The 20,292-nt window shown below is 34.3% G+C and overlaps 1 protein-coding gene across 1 annotated transcript; it reads left to right on the plus strand.

Annotated features, from left to right (window-relative positions):
* Nucleotides 1-19: 19 nt before the first annotated feature.
* LOC137401111 (peroxisomal acyl-coenzyme A oxidase 1-like) lies at nt 20-20,245 on the plus strand. The gene is made up of 14 exons (XM_068087478.1): nt 20-91; nt 4,129-4,247; nt 5,095-5,272; nt 5,481-5,641; nt 6,559-6,666; nt 11,752-11,871; nt 12,228-12,513; nt 13,270-13,429; nt 14,212-14,402; nt 15,328-15,486; nt 17,111-17,213; nt 17,779-17,925; nt 19,330-19,536; nt 20,124-20,245. The coding sequence occupies exons 2-14, from the start codon at nt 4,136-4,138 to the stop codon at nt 20,184-20,186; spliced, it is 1,995 nt and encodes a 664-aa protein (XP_067943579.1). The 5' UTR covers nt 20-91; nt 4,129-4,135; the 3' UTR covers nt 20,187-20,245.
* Nucleotides 20,246-20,292: the final 47 nt, after the last annotated feature.

Genomic DNA, 20,292 nt, shown 5'->3' on the forward strand with positions numbered 1-20,292 from the left:
TCTTTGTTTTGCCGTAACGTATGAACCTTGATCCTCGCGTTGGTTAGGACTTCAGCAAACTTGTAACTGCAGTGGTTAGCAGTTTACCTAAGTAGGTTGTAAAAAAAGTCTAGATTTAATTTATGAGATTAATTTACATTGTATGTACCGTTTTTAATTAGCTCTATGCTAACATGCATAATAAAACAGATCAGACAGTTTGGCGGTGGGCGTGGCTCTTCTGCTTGCTAGACCAATATATCCGTGGGTAGAGATGCTAACAGACGCCATATTGTTCAAATCTATTAAATTACATGAGTTTAGATTGCATAATTTTGAGTCTTTTGTGCTAAAAGTACTGATTCAAACACTTTTAAGCTGTATTGACCCAATTTTACATGCAAATAACTGAATTACCTCTGATGAGGTAGAACACTCTATGCCACCTTTGGTGTAGTGAAAGTTTCTCATATGTCTAACAGTTGCTTTGATATTTTTTGGGCTGGGGTTTAGCAATACAGCTGAACATGTTTAGCGGTCAGATGGGCAGCCCCTCAGTTCGTGTATGATCCTAGGTAGAAAACTTTGGTGGAAGCATCTGGAGTTCACAGAAATTGACGTTGGCTTGCCACGAGCTGCTAAATTTTTAATCATTGTTGTCATTGTACTATTATCTGCTATATTGTCTGTGAGTGTCCTCTGCTTGCTGTAATCACTGAATGCAGAATTTACTTTAAAATAATGAGAATAAAAATGATCATTCAAGTTTAAGAGTTTACAAGCTTTCACAACAATCTTTCAATGTACTGTACATGCTTAGCTGAGTGACCACAAGATTTACAGCGCATCTAATTACTTGTGTTTGTATAAGTTAGAGACCATAGTTTAGAGGGTTGAGTGTTTTTATTGTGAATTTATTTGTGAATTTTTTTTTATTGTGAATATTATTTTATATTTTCTTAGAAGTAATCTTATTTACAAGTGTGCAAAATTTGTACTGTAGGCACCAGTATGGGCAATACTGCAATGAATTGGTGAAAACGAACACATCAAATAGTTTCTTTACAACGAAAAAATCTTTAACACAAAGCTCACTGAGAGCAGTCAGATTTATTTTAGTAAAATTAGTTGGTGTTGAAATATGATTGGTGCAATCATATATGCTATAAGCAGTTTTTTAGCGTTGTTGATATTTTTAATCTACTGTAAAGTGTTTAGTATCACAAAAGTGCAAATGCCACAAAAGTACAAAGGGTGCAATTGCATCATTTTTCATTTTGTCAACTTTGTCTTTGGCATTTTAGGTGTTTTGGCTATTTACCAAGAAACTGTTAGGTAATTTTTTTTAATCACAAATTTTCTTGGCTTCGTTTAATTTTTTTTATACAAACAAACCAACACTAAATTATCCTTGGATACAGAAACGAGTAAGTTTTTTTAAAAACTAAATTGAAGAAAGTCGATAACTTAAAATAGTTTATGAGAATTAAACAGTTTCTTTGCCTTTTCAGGCACTGCTTTGCATTTTATGATTCAAGCTTTTAGCAATTCATAATATTCATAAAGTACATGTATATAGAGACTTTCATGTATGCAATTTGTTGAAAGGTATTAAATTTTAAGTGAATATTGCTACATTTTCGACTACAAAAACGCAGTGAAGCATATGAAGTCTTTTACAGATGTAAGAAATAATAGTGTGAGGATTTTTTTCTCTGGAATTATCCCAGTTTGTTATAATGAATCTCTGCTATGCTGACTTTGTACAACGTTCAATGTTTTTTATTTCATAACTATTTGCTCCCAATGTAATTTTACTGGGCTCATCAGAAACTGCAGCTACTTCTCAACTGCGCTCCATGTGTTGTTGTGGACATTCTGCAGGTTCACTAGCATAACAGCTAGATTCATAGGCATCAAACAGTCTTTTTTTGCCCAATAGTTAACTCTTCTCGGTCTAGTGACTATCATTGTTTTAGTAAAATGAATGCAGGCAAATGCTACAGTTGCAGTGTACAAACACAAGCAACTTATGAAGAGATGAGTTACTGTATAGCGGTACATGTTTGCATCATGTTTGCATCATATGTGCTAAGTTGAGCAGTGTCATAGTAATACTGAAATAGAAGATTATTTTTAAAAGATGACCAGCTGTCATTGAAATTTATCTTTTGTGTGTAACCAGTTAGTATTTATTCCTACTCATATTCCAAAAAGAAATTGATTGCTTCAAACTTCTATTTAAAAACATGTGTCGGATAAGAGTTACATGGCATGTCAAAATTTAGTACAGAGTGATAAAAATTTGCCTCCCTAAAAGGTGGGCTATTTGACTAATCCTGATTCACACCAACCAAAGTACACTGTGTAGCGTAGTGCCCTTGTTAGTAATGTGACATGTTTAGATTCTCAACAATTAGTGAACATGTGTTTAGCAACAAAATACTTTTTGATGGACAGCTTTTGCATACAAGTTCATGAACCAGCTATATAGCTGAAGTGTATTTACTGTAATAGTATAATGCTTACTTGATTAATTTATAACTGATCTTAAGATAGTTTAGCTTTGTATTTGTGGGCTTCTTCCTGCATGTGGTGATCACAGACCCTTAATGCCAGCACAGGCTGTTAAGGTTATATTTGGTTTAGCTTCATTATTTTATTTTAGTCTTGTTGAGTTTGAGTCGTAACCAGCCTAGGTTTGTGATGAACCCAATGAAATCTCCTTTTACAGATACAAATTTTATCATTTTATACTAAATGTTGACACACCATGTAACTCTTATCTGACGCATGTACTTATATAGGAGTTTGGAGCAGTTGATTTTCTTTTGGAATTTGACCAGTTCTGGTTCATATTGATAAACTAGCTGTGTTACCCGGCGTTGCTCGGGTAATAAAAAGTCTGGACAGAAAATTGATTTGTGTTTAACATATAATAACATTTACCATTCTAACTTTCAAACTACATATCATGAGAGAAGTGTTTTGTTTAGTTGAAATAAATTAAAAGAAAAATGAAAACAACTGTAAAGGTTTTAAAACTTTGTCAAACAGCTGTAACTTTCAAGCTATTAGCCTGGCACATTGCCAATGGAGAATTCTAGTAAGCTGCCAGGCTTTTAATGACGGCATTCCATGGCATTGCGTCAGCATTGTTGTCCAGCACAGTTATTCTAACAATAGCCATAGCCGGAATGCAGACAGACATACGGACATACTTTGAGAAATATATATATAGATATAACACATCACATATGTTATATTTTACCAAACACATGTGATTTGTTTGGTAGTAAGTGCATGTACATTTTAAATGTAACATCTACCTATTACCTAACATCCACATATGATATGATTACTAGCATAACAGAAAAATGGTAAGCAGTGGGAATAAAAATAAATTTTGCTCTCAAGTTCATCAGACAGCCACGCACTGAGCAATGGCAATACACTGTAGCTATGAGCAAAGTTCTTACTATGGTGAAATGCATTAATATGCTCAAAGCATATAGAATAACATATAGAATTCATTTCTCGCCCTCAGATATATAAGTGTATGAGAGTTTGATCAAGTCCTGTTTCCTTCAGACCTAGGAGAGAGAAAAAAAATAAACACTTTTGCTTGGAATTCACTCAAAGCTTTTAAAATCTTCCAAGTAATAGTTTACTATAAACTTTTATCAATAAAAATTAGCTGTAAGATTTGACCCTAAGAGTGATAGTTAAAAAATAGATAGACTATCAGATATCTACTTCATGCTATAGACCATAGAGCAAAATCTATAGATGTTAAACCACAGACTATCAGCGATGGACTATAGAGTATAGACTATGAACTGTGGGCTGCATGCAATGAAATATTGACTATAGCCTTCGATTTGTGTGCTATGGCAATGGCTATAGACTATATACTATCGGTTATCGATAATACATATTGGGTTAGGCTCCCTTATTATTGCATAGCGCTAGTTCCTCAGAAACGGTTTTAGGGTTTGAGAGATTGAATAAGGCTTAAAAGTTTACATTGATTACTGTTTTTAGTATTGCATGATAGCTCCTCTTCCTTCTCCCTTTCTCCCCTTTATAATGTAAACTGGTTCTATTACGCAGTGTGTTTATACTGCTGTTACTACTGTTACCTTGTAGACTAGAGATGGCTGTTAATAAAGACCTAGCTAAGGAGAGGGCATCGGCCACATTTAGACCAGATGCCATCACTAGGCAGCTATTTGGTGCAGATGGTATGCATGTTCGAAGGTTGGCATGTAAGTTCTTTACTCAAATGTTAGTCTTTCTGTTGCTGCTTCTAAAGAACCAAATATATAGTTTATATCAAAATAAAGTGTCAAATATACTTTATATCTAGATAAGATGGCAAATACACTTTATATCTAGATAAGATGTCAAATATATTTTATATCTAGATAAAATGACAAATATATTTTATATTTAGATAAGATGACAAATATATTTTACATCTAGATAATAGGACAAGTAGGCCTATTTTTCATATCTAGATAAGATGTCAAATTTATTTTAAATCTAGATAAGATGACAAATATATTTTATATCTAGATAATAGGACAAGTAGGCCTATTTTTCATATCTAGATAAAATGACAAATTTATTTTATATTTAGATAAGATGACAAATATATTTTACATCTAGATAATAGGACAAGTAGGCCTATTTTTCATATCTAGATAAGATGTCAAATTTATTTTAAATCTAGATAAGATGACAAATATATTTTACATCTAGATAATAGGACAAGTAGGCCTATTTTTCATATCTAGATAAAATGACAAATTTATTTTAAATCTAGATAAGATATCAAGTATATTTTATATCTAGATAAGATGACAAATATATTTTATATCTAGATAAAATGACAAATTTATTTCAAATCTAGATAAGATATCAAATATATTTTATATCTAGATAAGATGACAAGTTTATTTTATATATAGAGAAGATGAAAAATATATTTTATGTATAGATAAGATGGCAAGTATATTTGATATCTAGATAAGATGGCAAGTATATTTGATATCTAGATAAGATGACAAATATATTTGATATCTAGATAAGATGACAAATATATTTATTTAGATAGAAGAGCTGCTGAAGACGATGAACTAAAGCTGGCTGAAAAGTTTCCAACTCTACCTCGAGATGAAGTTTATACCGAGGCCATTCGATTGTATGCAGTCTGTCGAGATCGGCTAGAAACATATGGTTACAAAGATCAGGGGAATGAAGTTGCTGGAGCTGAACATTTTTATAAAGAGTAAGGCCATTGAGTCTGTGAGCTGTTATAATTTTATGTTTTGGTTCAGTTGAGATTAGTTTTTTCCTAAAAAGCAGCGTAAATAATCAGCTTAAGTTTAATTTGATGTAAAGCTCATGGGTAAGAATTAGTCGATCATCGGCTATCGCCTTTTGAGTTTAGTAGATTACAACAATATATTGTGCATGAAGTCTTTCGCCTTTTACAGAGCTCTGTTCATAGGCCCGGTACATCCTTTTGGAGTGCATCACCTCATGTTTATGCCTCTGATAGAGAGCCAAGGCACTGATGAGCAGATAGCCGAGTTTAAACCAAAAGCTGAATGTCTTGAGATAATTGGCACATATGCTCAGACTGAAATTGGCCACGGTATGCTAGATACACATAATTCCTCTTTTTGTGGTAACAGGAAATACTTTAAACGATAATCAACATAAAGAATGTTTGCTTGTTTAAACATTTATTTTTGAGTCAAGTCCCTACTACATATACACAGAAGTACTTGTAGTAGATGACAAAACTAGCCATGTTTATCTTATCAGCATATTGGGTAAGGGCATGAGGCAGGGGCATGAGGTAGCAGACATGAGGCAAGGGCATGAGACAGTGGCATGAGCTAGGTGCTGGAGGCAGGGGCATGAGGCAGGGGCGTGAGACTTGGATGTGAGATAGAAGTGTGAGATGGGGGCATGAAACAGGGTCATGGGGCAATTTGATAATATAAGCATAAATTTGGTGTTATCTATATTCATGGAAGTAGTTTTATAACAAAATAGGAACTTTTATATTCATATCAGATCTGTAACAACAAAATAGAAGAAGCTACTGAGATTTGATAAGTCAGCAATAATTTTCTTGTACAAAGAAGAAATGGTTTTTCCTATGTTTTTGCATCCATAATATTTTCTTCATTTTAGGTATTTATTAAATATAAAGTCAGAAGTGAAAATACTCCTTCTCTGTATGCACCAACCTCAAGCATTTTTGAGCAATAACGAGTACTTTTATTATAGCGTATGAATGACCTAACTCTCTTTTGAGTAGTTTCAGGCCATGTGCCATAACTCGCTTGTAGAATGTTTCTGTTTGTTTCAAATAGCTTGCTGATTTGTTCATCTCCTCTTAGCAACATTTTGTCAAGTTTAATGTTACAAGTGTTTTTGAACAAAGCAGTTTTATTTGAATGAAACCGTAATAATTACTCAGAGCGGGAACTTGCAAGTTCTGACTTTCTCTTTGGTTACTTACTCATGCTAGAATCTTGTGAAAGCTTGTCGTTTATATAGGTACTTACTTGAAGAAGCTTGAGACGACAGCGACCTTTGATAAGGAGAGGCAGCAGTTTATTATGAACAGTCCTACACTATCTTCCATCAAATTTTGGCCTGGAGCTCGTGAGTACATAATAAGCTTCAATTGGCCAGTTCTGTACTTCAATTTTTACTATTATAAGAGCTGTGTCTGTCTGTTTGTTTGTTCGTCCGTCCATCCGTCTATTTGTTTTCCCGAAGCCACACTAAGAGCATTAGAATATAAAGATTACATTGTACAGGATTCGAACCCGTGTATTCAGATTCTCAACTAAGCAGACTACCATCTGTACCACTCAACCAGCTTTCCACATCTAAGAATAATTGTACACATAATTATTACACGTAATGATCTCTCACGAGGCATGGAACTGCTAGAGTACTAGTATTAATAATAGAATTGTAGAGATACTTGAAGTTTTAAAAGTTGGTAAATTTTGATGAAGCTATCTGGTTGTGTTTCAGTAATTTTATGTACTTTTGAATCACGCATTTTATTACTTTTCAGCAGACTCATGTTTTGCAGTCACTTTTGAATCCAAGAAAGCGAGTTTGGAGAAGTCAGGTTTTTAACTGCAACCCCATTTGGCATAGTGCTTAGTACACTAACTTAACATAACCTTAGTTAGGAATAACGTCACTTCTAATGGTGCTGGTCTAAAGTACCCGCACTTGACACGATTCCTTCATTGAACTATGAGGTAAAGCGGTGTTTCATGGAAGTTGTTAAATTTGGTAATTATATGGCACTTTATAATTGTAAAAAGCTATTGATTTTGATTCACCACATTTTATTGCATTTAATATTTATTACAAAAAATAACTACCCATTTATTTTTGTCAAAATAATAACGAAATAAAATCAATGGTTTCTACTTGCGCACGGTATTTTTTTCATTCGAAAATGTGATTCTTTTTTAAAACCAGAAAAATTACAACTTAATCTTCCTTCACATACAAATCTGCAAAATTTTTGCGAACGCTGCCAAACGCTGCCTGGCAAAAAGAAATGGTTAGAGTCAACATGGCTGCAAGATTGGATATTTTTATTGGTTGGCACTTGAATACAGAAGTAAGAATTTATCAGAGGGTGTCACTCGGCTCTCTATTACAGTCAAATAATCACTTACAGATCATAACTACTACTTTCAAGTAGTACATGTGTCTCATTTATTGGTACTATAATATTAATAATTAAATAGTTGCTTTTTATATGCCTTTTCGTTCCTTTCACATGAAAACAGGTGCATATCAAACGTATTGATTTTCTCTAAAATATGCTAATTGCAAGTTGATAATTGCTGGTTTATACAAATTGCTTCTACCTCATTTGAACATTTTTTTAAAATATTTGATTACAAATGTGGTATCTCTTAATTTTCTTGTGTAAACCTGTTTTTATCGTATTGAAATAATTATTTTTAATTTCCTTGTTGTTCGATTAAAAATAGAATGCCTTAACTTGGCCGAGTTTTAAAATTTAAATTTTCACCAACTCATTCAGTTTTAGATGGTTGTGTGATTCTATAATTGCTCGTATTGCCGTCTATGAATTTAAAATCTACCAACATCTACCATCAGGTGGATAGAGCAGATAATTTTGAGTTTGTCGATATAATTGTTTAAATCAATTATTGTTGAAAATAATACTTGTGATGATGATAATAATATATTAATGCTAAGATAATAATAACATCTATTGTAACTGTTATTGGAGATGCACTTGGTGTGGTAGCAAGCTTGCAAAAACATTCGGAAAGGGCAAACAAAGGAAGTAGAGTGAGTACAACTCTGCCCAGCTTGAATTGGTTAGAATATTAAAGACTACTGGAAATTTCAGGTCAGGACACTGACCAGTAAACAATACGTACTAGATGAGTGTCCAGCATGCACGAGCAATAATTAATTACCCAATGAATTTTAGTAACTTAAGCTAGTAAATTAAGCTAGTTTAAATCTTTACTATAAGAAGAGCTGTGAAGCCAGCTTGATGTTACGCAATCATGATCCCTCACGCAATCATGATCCCTCACGCAATCATGATCCCTCACGCAGTCATGATCCCTCGCGCAATCATGATCCCTCACGCAATCATGATCTCTCACGCAATCATGATCCCTCACGCAATTCACGCAATCATGATCCCTCACGCAATCATGATCCCTCACGCAATCATGATCCCTCACGCAATCATGATCCTTCACGCAATCATGATCTTCAAGCATTTTAGTAGTAACTTATAGTATGTTCGCAACTACTGCATAAGTATGTGCACAATTATTCCACAGTATGGCAAGAACTACATAGCGTAGTAGTTAGCTCGCGTGTCTGCAGATACAACACTAATAATAAAAGTCAGCATTTATGAGAGTGAGGCAGTGACCCAGTCATGTCAATGAATGGCTAGAAATAAAACACTGAAGAATTACTGTTGGCTGCTCAAATCAATGCATTCGGTTGCGTCCATAGAGTTATCTCCCCTAGAGTGTTATTAATATGAGCGTTTCCGGTGCCAACAAGGAGCGTTTCCAGTGCCAACAAGGAGTGTTTAGGCCACGCCCCTTTTTTGTGCTAGTTAATCATAGTAATTGACTAGATCAATAACATCAGCCATGAGAATGGTTAAACAATGATCATGAATTTCCAGTTAAGATAGTAATTAATGCTCATATTAAAAAATGATGATTATAGTTTATTACTCTAATATATGCTTATTAATTAAAGCAATTCAATACCTACCAGGGATTGCTAAACATATCATGGAAATGTTTACTTTTCCATATCCATTTCCATAAACAAAGATTTCCATAATTTTAGGGAAATGGATATGGAAATTTTATTTTAGAAATATGAAAATGGTATGGAAATGGAAATAATATATATATGAATTATGCAAATGTATGGAAACAATATGAAAATGAATTAGGGAAGTGTTATGGAAATGGAAATAATATGGAAATGAAGTAGGGAAATGTTATGGCAATGGAAATAATATGGAAATGAATTATGGAAATGTTATGGAAATGAAAATGATATGGAAATAAAGTAGGGAAATATTATGGAAAGGAAATAATATGGAAATGAATTATGGAAATGTTATGGAAATGAAAATTGTGACATACACGTAATCCCTGATACTTACATGACTTGCAAAGGCACTGAATAGATAGTGTTAAGTGAGTTAATGCAATCAGTTGCTCATAGATAAGATAGATAGTCATACTGGGGTTGTATTGCATTAGTGTGATGGGAAGCTAGTTGACTGCCATCAACTATGAGCTGTATTGCCCGAGTAATAAAAAAGTCTTTGGATAGAAAATTTATTTTTATATAACATTTACCATTCTAACTTTTTACCTTCATAGCATGAGAAAATATTTTTAAGCAGTTCAAATGAATTAAGAGGAAAAAGAAAACAACTGTAAAGGTTTTCAAGCTTTTTCAAACAACTACAACTTTTAAATTTCATATCATGAAAGAAGTGTTTTGTTGAAATAAATTAGGAAGAAAAATAAAACTGTAAATGTGTTTAAATGTAAATGTGAAATAAGTAGCAAGTAATGGCTAAATATAATCTGTTTAGCTATGATTACAATGAAAAATTATTTAATAAATAAGGTAATAAAAAAGTCTATTTTAATTTTATATAATTATAATTTAGTATAATTAAGTATAATTTATTTTTATTTAACATATAACAACATTTGCCACTTTAACTTTCAAACTACATATCATGAGAAGTGTTTTGTGTAATTGAAATAAATGAAGAGAAGAGAGAAAATAAAAACAACTGTAAATGTTTTCAAGCTTTTTCAAACAACTACAACTCTTAAATTTCATATCATGAAAAAAGTTTTTTGTTGAAATAAATTAGGAAGAAAAATGAAACTGCAAATGTGTTTAAATGTAAATGTGAAATAATTAGCAAGTAATGGCTAAATATAATTTGTTTAGCTATGATTACAATAAAAAATTATTTAATAAATAAAGTAATAAAATATTCTATTTTATTTTTAAATAATTACAATTTAGTATAATTAAGTATAATTTATTTTTATTTAACATATAGCAACATTTGCCACTCTAACTTTCAAACTTTTTGCTTGCTTACATCAAGCAAAGATGTCCACTAACCAGTGGACATCTTTGCTTCAAGCTAGTCTATGTATTTGATTGATATGTATTGAAATCTAATATTACATGCAAGGGCTGTTTGTGGACTGTGGTGTCAATGAATCACTCCATCACCATACAATGTCAATACTTTCAGTTGATGGTAGTCGATTAGCTTCCCATCACACCAATGCAATACAACCCCAGTATGACTACCTATCTTATCTATGAGTAACCAATGATATACAGCCCCCCATGTGTGGGGGCTGTATATCATTAGAGTAACTGATAGCATTAACTTACTTGCTCAACACTATCTATTCAGTGACTTTGCAAGTCATGTAGGTATTGAATTGCTTTAAATAATAAGCATATATTAGATTAATATACTATAATCATCATTTCTTTATTATGAGCAATAATTACTATCTTAACTGTGGAAATTCATGATCATTCTCATGGCTGATGTTATTGTTCTGTCAATCAATACGATTGACTAGCACAAAAAAGAAGCATGGCCTAAACGCTCCTTGTTGGCACCGGAAACGCTCGTGTTGTTGAAGGCACAGTTATCACTTTAGGGGGGAGATAACTCTATGGTTGTATCTCTGTATAAATTCGGAGAAGGAACACGAAAAAAGTTGAAACGTGTGAATGGTATCCTTAAAGGATACCATTCACACGTTTCAACTTTTTCCGTGTTCCTTCTCCGAACTCAAAGGATAATCCTTTGACATTTAGCTACAGCCTGAGACCACTAGTCGGCCAGTGATAAAAGACAATAATAATAGTAATAATAGTAAATGATTATTATTATGTAGAAGTTTATCTGTGTCTTTCCTCCAACACAGCCATTGGACATAGAAAAATTTTGTGTCACAACATTTCTAATGATTTTAGGGTTGTGCTATTTATCTCTTTTCAAAGAGTATGATCCAAAATGCTACCAGAAATGCAACCTGAAATATCATCCATAACTGATGTTTAAAGATTTCTCAATAATACTCCAACTTGAATGATTCAATAGTATTGCTAGCTTCTGCTGCTTCTTTTTAGTTGGCCATACTAGTAACTATGCAGCGGTAATGGCCAAGCTGATCATTGATGGCAAGGAATATGGAAACCACGCCTTTCTCTGCCAACTCAGAGACTTACAGAACCATCAGGTTCTTCCTGGTAAGTCACTGGATGTGTTCATTTTATTTCTAATCAAATGCTAGATGAAAATTTAACAAGTTGCAAAAACCTTTGATGGACTGTGTAAACTATAATACGGCATTAACATCAATAAATAGGAGTTGCCAGCACATTTTTAATAATTTGGGTAGACAACTTTACAAAGCCAATGTTTGAGGCGAGAAATTCATAATGGATAAGACTGAATCGCATGATCAAAGAAATTGGATACTCAATATTGCTAATATTTTTATAAGTAAAATATACTTTCAAGAATGCAATATGCTGAATATACTACGTGATTTATTTGTGGAAACAATTTAATAACAAAAATGCTTGATTGTTTTTATTTTTAGGAGTAGAGTTGGGCGATATCAACAAGAAATTTGGATTTGACATGATGGACAATGGCTACCTGCGATTTACTAATTATCGCATACCTCGGAATAACATGCTCATGAGATACTCACAGGTTTCATCTGATGGAGTCTTCTCAAGTCAGAGCATACCACAGATAGCCTACTTGACTATGATGAGTGTGAGGACACTTATTGTGTTCGGCGCTGCTGATGATCTTGCTATGGCAGCGACTATTGCCACAAGATACAGCGCTGTCAGGAGGCAGACTGCTAATTCTAAGGGGTTGGTAATATATTTTTGTTGTTGGTTTTGTCTCTTAGCTAAAACTTCGTTGGTTATACGTTTAGATGCGTTTGCTATGAATGCGGTTGCCCATTTAACACGAACAGACAAATTTTTGGCTTTCTGTTTTACTCACGGTGAAAGGCGATTTATAATGCTGACATTGAAAATATGTTTAGACTGAGTATTAGGCAGCATTTTTTGTACCTGTCGGGAGACTCTTAACGCATCACAAAAATCCAGTAATGCTTATTACTGTTTTTGCTGCCACTCTGGTGAACACGCTGCATAAATATGCACTGAATATTGTTCTGGGTTTGCACAATTCCTTGATGCAATCTAGTGTCTATGTCTCCAATTTACTGAATTTGATGTGAAAGGACTTCTGTTTTATCAATTAGAATGAAGTTTGCCATAATCTGATTTACATTTAGTCAAACACTTAGCAAGATTACAAATTGAACAGAAAAAACTCTAACACTGTGCTGTTAAATCATCTACTCTAACAAGTTGCCCTCGTAGTCACAGTGACAGCAAATAATCCTTCAATAGTCAGCTTTTCTTCAAGCTGTCCTTGCTTTTCACCCTCTTCAGTGCAACACTACAATAGCACTTATAAGGCTAAGGAACTCAGGCTACTGCAGTACTGTATGCTCTATGAACTACGCAGAAGGCCTCAGGCTAAGAGCATGATCAAATATTTTGAGCATTTATTAGTTTCGTTGAGAATAACCAATATGAGTCTGTGACTTTTAGGCAGGAACCGCAGGTGCTTGATTACCAGACGCAACAGTGGAAACTGTTTCCTGCCATTAGCACTGCTTATGCCTTTACATTCACAGGCCATGCTCTCTACTCGATATATAAGGAAATCGTCTCTGCAGTGCAGGCTGGAGATTCGTCTAGATTAAAAGAGGTGAGCCTATGGCTTGGAGTGTAACAAGAACAAGACAACTTCAATAATGTAAATGGCCAATGTTTAGATTTCATTTTTATATATAGCTGTTATCACCAATGTATTTAAAGACACGAGAATGTTCTAGATTATTGCTTCACTTTTTTTTGAATGAATTTTTATAAAGAATTGCTAGAGTGTAGTTTAAGTGGTAGGTTGGGCTTCAGTTGCAACCCAGCTAAATTTTCATGAGTCTAGTTCTGTTTGATGTGAATTTGCTGAACATTTTTTGTTTGGTTGATTTCAGCGGCAAGGTAAGATAATAAATTCACCTGAGATGGCATATTAATCGTGATTTCATTCATAAATATCATTTTCCTCTAGGAGTAATGGTCTAAAAAGAAGAGCAGTTTTTTTCATGTTCATCTTTTTTTCATTTAATATTTCTAATAAGGCTGCTAGTTGCTGCCCGGAGGAGCAAAAGTGAGAAATTCTGTAAACATTAATATCACTTTTCTAAGTAAATAGTCAAATAGTCAATATAATATCTTAGCGTTATCTGTTCTTTATTTTAGCGCTTGCATAATATTGTATTTATACTATTGTATTATTATTGCAATCTCTCTTATCTCATGTTTTTTAACTTTCATAAAAATTACAAACTAAAAATATAGAATCTTTTTATAATTTTGCAAAAGTGCTAGTAATGGGGTAGTTTTTTCAAAACTCTGTGTAAATTTTTGTCTAATGTGTACTGACATGCGTTTCATACATTTATTATTTATGAACATGTATGTTTTCAGTTGCACTGCTTGACCTGTGGAATGAAAGCCTTTGCCTCAGAAACAGCTGTGGGTTTGATCGAGGTCTGTAGAAGATCATGCGGAGGTCATGGTTACAGCCATGCTAGTGGAATACCCAAGCTATATGCACAGTGTGTGGCTCAATGTACATACGAGGGAGAGAATACGGTTATGTACCTGCAGTGTGCCAGGTTGGTCATCATATTTGTTTAGTTTAGCAATTGCGCTGCTCTCACATGTACACATAGAATCTTTAAGCAGGTACCACTCTGTGGTTTTTTTTGCACAGAACTAATAAATCTGTGTTACATTGGTGAAGAAGAATCAATCACTTAGTCGAAATATTAAGGAAAGTTTTAAATGTTAAATTAAAGCCTTCATTCTTCAGGAAAATGAGTCAAGACTGATACTTGACTGTTTTTCAACTGAGGTGAATTTATTGTATCGAATCACATAGCCCTAGTTCTATGGCAGCATCTTACCAAGTAGAAACAAAATGGCATCATGCTGGGTGTATAAAATAACTTACATAGTACCACCATCTGGCTGTCAGAGTATAGACAGAGCTTTAAAACACATTCATAAAAACTAAAATGATTATGCCAATTATAGATGGTTTAAATTTGACCAAATGTTTCTCGGCCGATCGCCACATGACCGCTTCAATACTGTAGCATAAGCTCATCGACAGCCAGCGGTTTACATGTAACGAGCGTGTAGGTTGCAAGCTAACATGTATGAGCGTGTATCCGTCTCACCTTTTTGGCTTTCTCATGTGTCTTCAACATTCGCTGTCATTCATTTTATTTCTGTATCTAGTCCTTGACCTTTGGCTCGAATAATAAATATAGAGCCAGGCTTCTTCATAAGCGATTTGTGAGCGAGTCCGCATTGACTGGGCAGCCAGTTAAAGTTATTCTAAATGCAAATCATTCTGATTGAGCCAGGAATATAATGACTATTCTATGTTGCTATTCACTGTGTTACCTTACGTGATTTGTTCATTTTTTATTGTCAGGTCATTCATTGGTCGCTTATAAATCCTCCATTTACTAGTCTTTTCTGCCTCGTGCAATTGCAAATTCTCAACAGTATTTTTTTAATTTTTCCCGTTAGGTCTTTAATAACATTTTACATGGCGAAGGAGTCTGGTCAGCCGCTGCCTGGAATGCTGAAATTGTTGGAGGAGTCAGCTGATGTTCCTATGGTGCTAACGTCGGCTAAGAAGTTCAACTCTGAACTATACATTCTCCTTTTCAAGCAAGTCTTTCTTAGGTGAGCCTTTTGTCCTCATTCTCTAGAAATTATTGGTGACTTGCATATGTAATTTGGACTATTCTGGTAGTCATAGTCGGTGAGCAGCAGACTTTGATGTGAGGTCAAAAGTATTTGGAGCCAAGTGTAATTTAATTATGTATACGATTTCTTGAAATCAGAATTAATTTTTTTTTCTCAGAATTTTGAGTCTAATTACATGAAAACACTCAAATTTTTACCCGATATCGCAACTATATATATACTCTATATATATATATACTCTATATATATATACTCTATATATATATACTCTATATATATATACTCTATATATATACTCTATATATATATACTGTAAAACTTTATATATATACATTCTAATTTTTTGGGTTACAATAAAATTTCTTGGTAGTGATAGTAATGCTTTTGAGGTATTGTATAATGATGCACAGCATAACACAACTAAACTAATATCGTTCACAAATTCATTCATAAATTGAATTATTTCATTAACTGGCTGATGCAAGGTGCTTTATAGTGGACATTAGACAATCCTTCAATGATAAAGCCATAAAATCTTTTAGAAAGATAGTTCTGTCTGAAACAGTATTGAGCTGCGCAGTAAGCCTGTCCACTCAGTTATTATACAGAAGAGCCTGGGTTTGCTATTGAGTTTGGCATGAAATTCTTTTAAAGCTACTCTACAAGCTGAGTTTGTTTTCAATCAAACCAAGCTTTAAGTTTGGAAAAAATTGAAAGCTTCAAATGCAAACATTCACAAACTATTTAAATCTCAAATAATTTCAAACGCTTAACTTTAATAGGTGCAGGTAATAACTGATGTGATTATCTCTTGACTCCGTTAACTACCAAGATATTAAAACACTTAACAAAAGGAATAATTGCTGCTGTGAATGGTAAAAAGTAGAGTGCGTTCACTATACAGTCAGACTTCACTTCTCCGTACTTTCGATCGTCTGGGCAACATCTGGAATTCAGGTGATTGTTTGATGCAGTCGGTTGTCTGAATAATGACAACGTTGTCCGATAGGTGGCCCTAGTGACAGATGACGCAATGGTGTAAATTTCCTGCTAAAGTGATGTAATATAATCTTTGTTTGTTATTATTACTGATATTAATATTATATTAGTATTATACTAGTATAGGAGGTATACTTCATAGGAGCGTCAACTGTATACCGTATAAGTGTATTGTAACCTAGGACTATGTGTACGGGACAATATACAAGTAGGCTGCTTAATGTACAGTACTCAATTTTGAATATCTGAACATAGCCCAGTCTGTATCGGTCTAAACAAGAGAGGGTCGTTTCTACGACTCTAGGAAATGTGTGTAACTACGAAATGTGTGTAAAAGTAGTTTCCATGAGGTCTCATATGAATTTTTTTTCACTTTCCACTATGTACTCAGAATTAGAGTGCAACCAAAGCGCATTGTAGTTGTTCACTCCCTAGTGTGCTAGTAAATTCGTGATTGTGTTAACTAATAATAGTACTCCAAAGAATTTTTCAACACTCGACTACACTGTAAGGTACTGTTCCCTTCGCTACCCAGTCAGTCAAAAAGGTTGGTGTGCTAATATCAACTCTTCCTGCGTCTTACCAAGTCATGCTGTTTCAGGAAAATCCATAAAGTTGTTGGGCATCTTCAGCATTCCGCTCAGGCAACAGACTATGAAACGGCGTGGAATAAACATTCAGTAGAGCTGGTGACAATGGCCAAGGTAACTTCTTCAGTTGAATGTAACTTGTAGGGACCCGCTTGGGTTTTTGTAACTCAAATAGTTTCAAGAGCAGCTAACTGGATTCTTTGATCCTTCCGTTTAATGGCTGCAAGTGATGGGGTGTTAGTCCTTATCTAGCAACCCTCAAATTGTAGACTTTACTAGTTACTTTCTGCCATGCTCTAACAGCATAACGATGTCCAGAATATCATATTATTTATCTAAAAAAGCAGTAGTCTTGCTAATTTGTCTGACAGGACACTATTTTCATGTCTTGGATTGTTACAACTTCCCTACTTCTCCAGAAGCGAGTTGTTTTTATCAAGTGCTGGTTAGTCTCATAGGTCTGACCTGTTTCTGTTCTGTTTTTTACTTGAGTAATTTTATAGTTGGAATTGTTTCATGTCTGATTAAAAAATTAATAATTGTAAGATTTTTCTCTGTTCCAGCAGAGATGGAGCAGAAAAAAATGCTACAATGCTATCAATGCAGAACAGAAAACATGTTCTACATTGGTAACAAAGCCACAATTCTTTGGTGGAAATAAAATCATTTTTAATTTCAGGTATACTGCCAATATGTCACTGTAAAGCTGTTTGCTGATACTCTCAAGCTAGATTCATGGGATTCACAGGCTAGAGAAGTGATGACTCACCTTTGTGAATTCTATCTTGTCAGTAATATAGTACAAAACTCTGGTCAATTTCTGGAGGTAAGTTTCGATAAACAATTGCATGAGAGGCAATAGCAGACACTTACCTCACTGCTATTGTCTTGTATATATTTTTAGCCAGTGTTCCAGGAAGATTTTGTTCTGTTCATAGATTTGTTGAATTCTGGGTCTGTTATTGAAATATGATGCTAACTTCCCATTTTGCGTGTGTAATTTTCTCATAAGGCACATTACAAATGTTACATTTACTTTGGCTTTATCATCGTACTGACCCAAACTGAAGGTCACTGAATGACTCATCAAGACACAGACCAGGATGTTGAAATATCGAATGACATCATTTGAAAACTACTCAATAACATACATAATCAATGTTTAAGTAAAACCCATTTAACTGCAAGGATGGGAATAAAAAGTCAAATCCTTTTCTGTATCAAAGACGGCATAGTTAATTTTCTTCTTTAGCGTTAATGCTGTAACCCAGCTGTGCGCAACCTTCGGCCAGCAGGCGACACCCGGCCCGTGAAGCTACCTCATGTGGCCCACTCTTATGCAGTTTATCGGTATGGCAAATTATAGTTATAATATTAAATAACTTTTGAAAGGGAGACAAGGTACCGTAATGTCACCAGTCTCCCTCTCCTTCACATTTTCTAGAAGCCAAACAAAAATATTTTAAATCTCATTCTTGTCACTTGCGCTAATGGATCCTCCTTATGTCTACCTGCTGTGCTGTCTTTCACTGAGCACCTCTGAGGCAGGTCTCTCTAAGCAAGACGAGTTGAAATGAAGTGGACATTAAAAGCTTTTCCAGTTATTTGTGTGACGTTGTGAACCATGCTACAGCTTCAACCAATATTGCAAATATTCGCCTTAAAATTTTGCGTGCGTTTGACCTAATAATTTATCTGAATGTTGAGCGCACTTGAAAAGGCTGGGCACCGCTGCTGTAACCTGCTTTATCAAAACTGATGCAACCAATGAAGGCCATTGTCACCATTGTTCAGCTGAACATATTTGAGTTGTTTTAATCAATATTTAGGGTTATAATCAGTACCTACATTGTATATGCTTTTACTATACTTACGAACTGACACTCATTTCAATCACACAATCATCAACACTCAAGTGTTCCAGCAAATATACGATTGTTTACACAGAGGCAAGTCTACTTCCTTTTATCATAGACACAACCCATTGCAAGCATCTATCAGCTCGTGTTGGGTAATTGAAATTATTTTTTAAGGTCATCAAACTTTGAGGTGAAGTGGATTCAGAAAAACATTACAAAACGCAGCTAACCAATTGCATACTGTTACTAGTATGCTGATGGTTATCTAAACACATTTTTGGTAGTTGTCAACACATTAGAGTCGACTTCATATCTGGTATTTCTGTTGGTTAAACGCTATAAAATAATACCATCTTTGTGTTTACTTACAGACAAGGACATTACAAATAGAACAATTGAAGATTGTCAAGGAGCGTAGCTCGGAACTGCTCACCATGTTGCGTCCAAACGCTGTGGCCCTAGTGGATGCATTTGACTATCCAGACAGGCTGCTCAACAGCTGTTTGGGAAGATATGATGGCAATGTATATGATGCCTTGTACGACTACGCCAAGCAGTCTTCACTTAATACTCATCAGGTAGGCGCTTAAAATAGTATTATAGCCCAGACACGATGAACCCTGTGCTTCCTTTATAATTTACATGTATAAATTATAAAGTAAGCAGTGTTTATATCTGTGTTTGTTCATCTGTCCAGTTATAGCGATAGTTACAGTTTTGGTAACGAAAATGTGCTGGATTTGAACTCTTTTGACAATAGAACAGTTTGAGGCAGCGAGCTTACCCATTATGAGCCACACGAACTGCTTGCGATACAATGGATTAATTGTGGTCATAGTCATTACATCGGATAAAATACTCATGCTTAATTCCTATTGGTTATTATTAGAACGGTTAATCATTACACATACCGTAATTATTACTAAGCTGGCTTCAAACACGGCTATTATTATAGTAAAGATTTAGACTACAAGTTTACCAGATGAGTTACTCAAATTCATTGGGTAATTATTTTATTACCCGTGCAACACAGGGCACTCAACTAGTAATCTCATATAAGGAAGATGACTCCGCATATGCCATGTACACTTGAAGCAATAATTGGAATTCAATGACTTTTGATATCATATGGTTCAAAATTTTAATAAGTTGTTAATATTTCCAGGTTCATCCGTCCCATCACAAGTATGTCAAGCCTATGCAGCGGGCCCTCCAGTGCAAGCTTTAGGCAAATGTATTCCGCTTACATTTTTTCTTCCCACTATCAAAATGAACATCAAGTTTTTACCTCTTTGCAAGTTACTTTTTAGCAATAAGTTTATGATAAATATTAT

The sequence above is a fragment of the Watersipora subatra genome, chromosome 1 (assembly GCF_963576615.1).
Source record: "Watersipora subatra chromosome 1, tzWatSuba1.1, whole genome shotgun sequence".
Lineage (NCBI taxonomy): Eukaryota > Metazoa > Bryozoa > Gymnolaemata > Cheilostomatida > Watersiporidae > Watersipora > Watersipora subatra.

Excerpts from the sequence above, each read along its gene's own strand:
- LOC137401111 (XM_068087478.1), top strand. The coding sequence starts at position 4,136 with ATGGCTGTTAATAAAGACCTAGCTAAGGAGAGGGCATCGGCCACATTT. Across the intron at positions 5,642-6,558 it reads TCAGACTGAAATTGGCCACG|GTACTTACTTGAAGAAGCTT; the intron begins GTATGCTAGATA and ends TCGTTTATATAG. Across the intron at positions 12,514-13,269 it reads CAGACTGCTAATTCTAAGGG|GCAGGAACCGCAGGTGCTTG; the intron begins GTTGGTAATATA and ends TGTGACTTTTAG.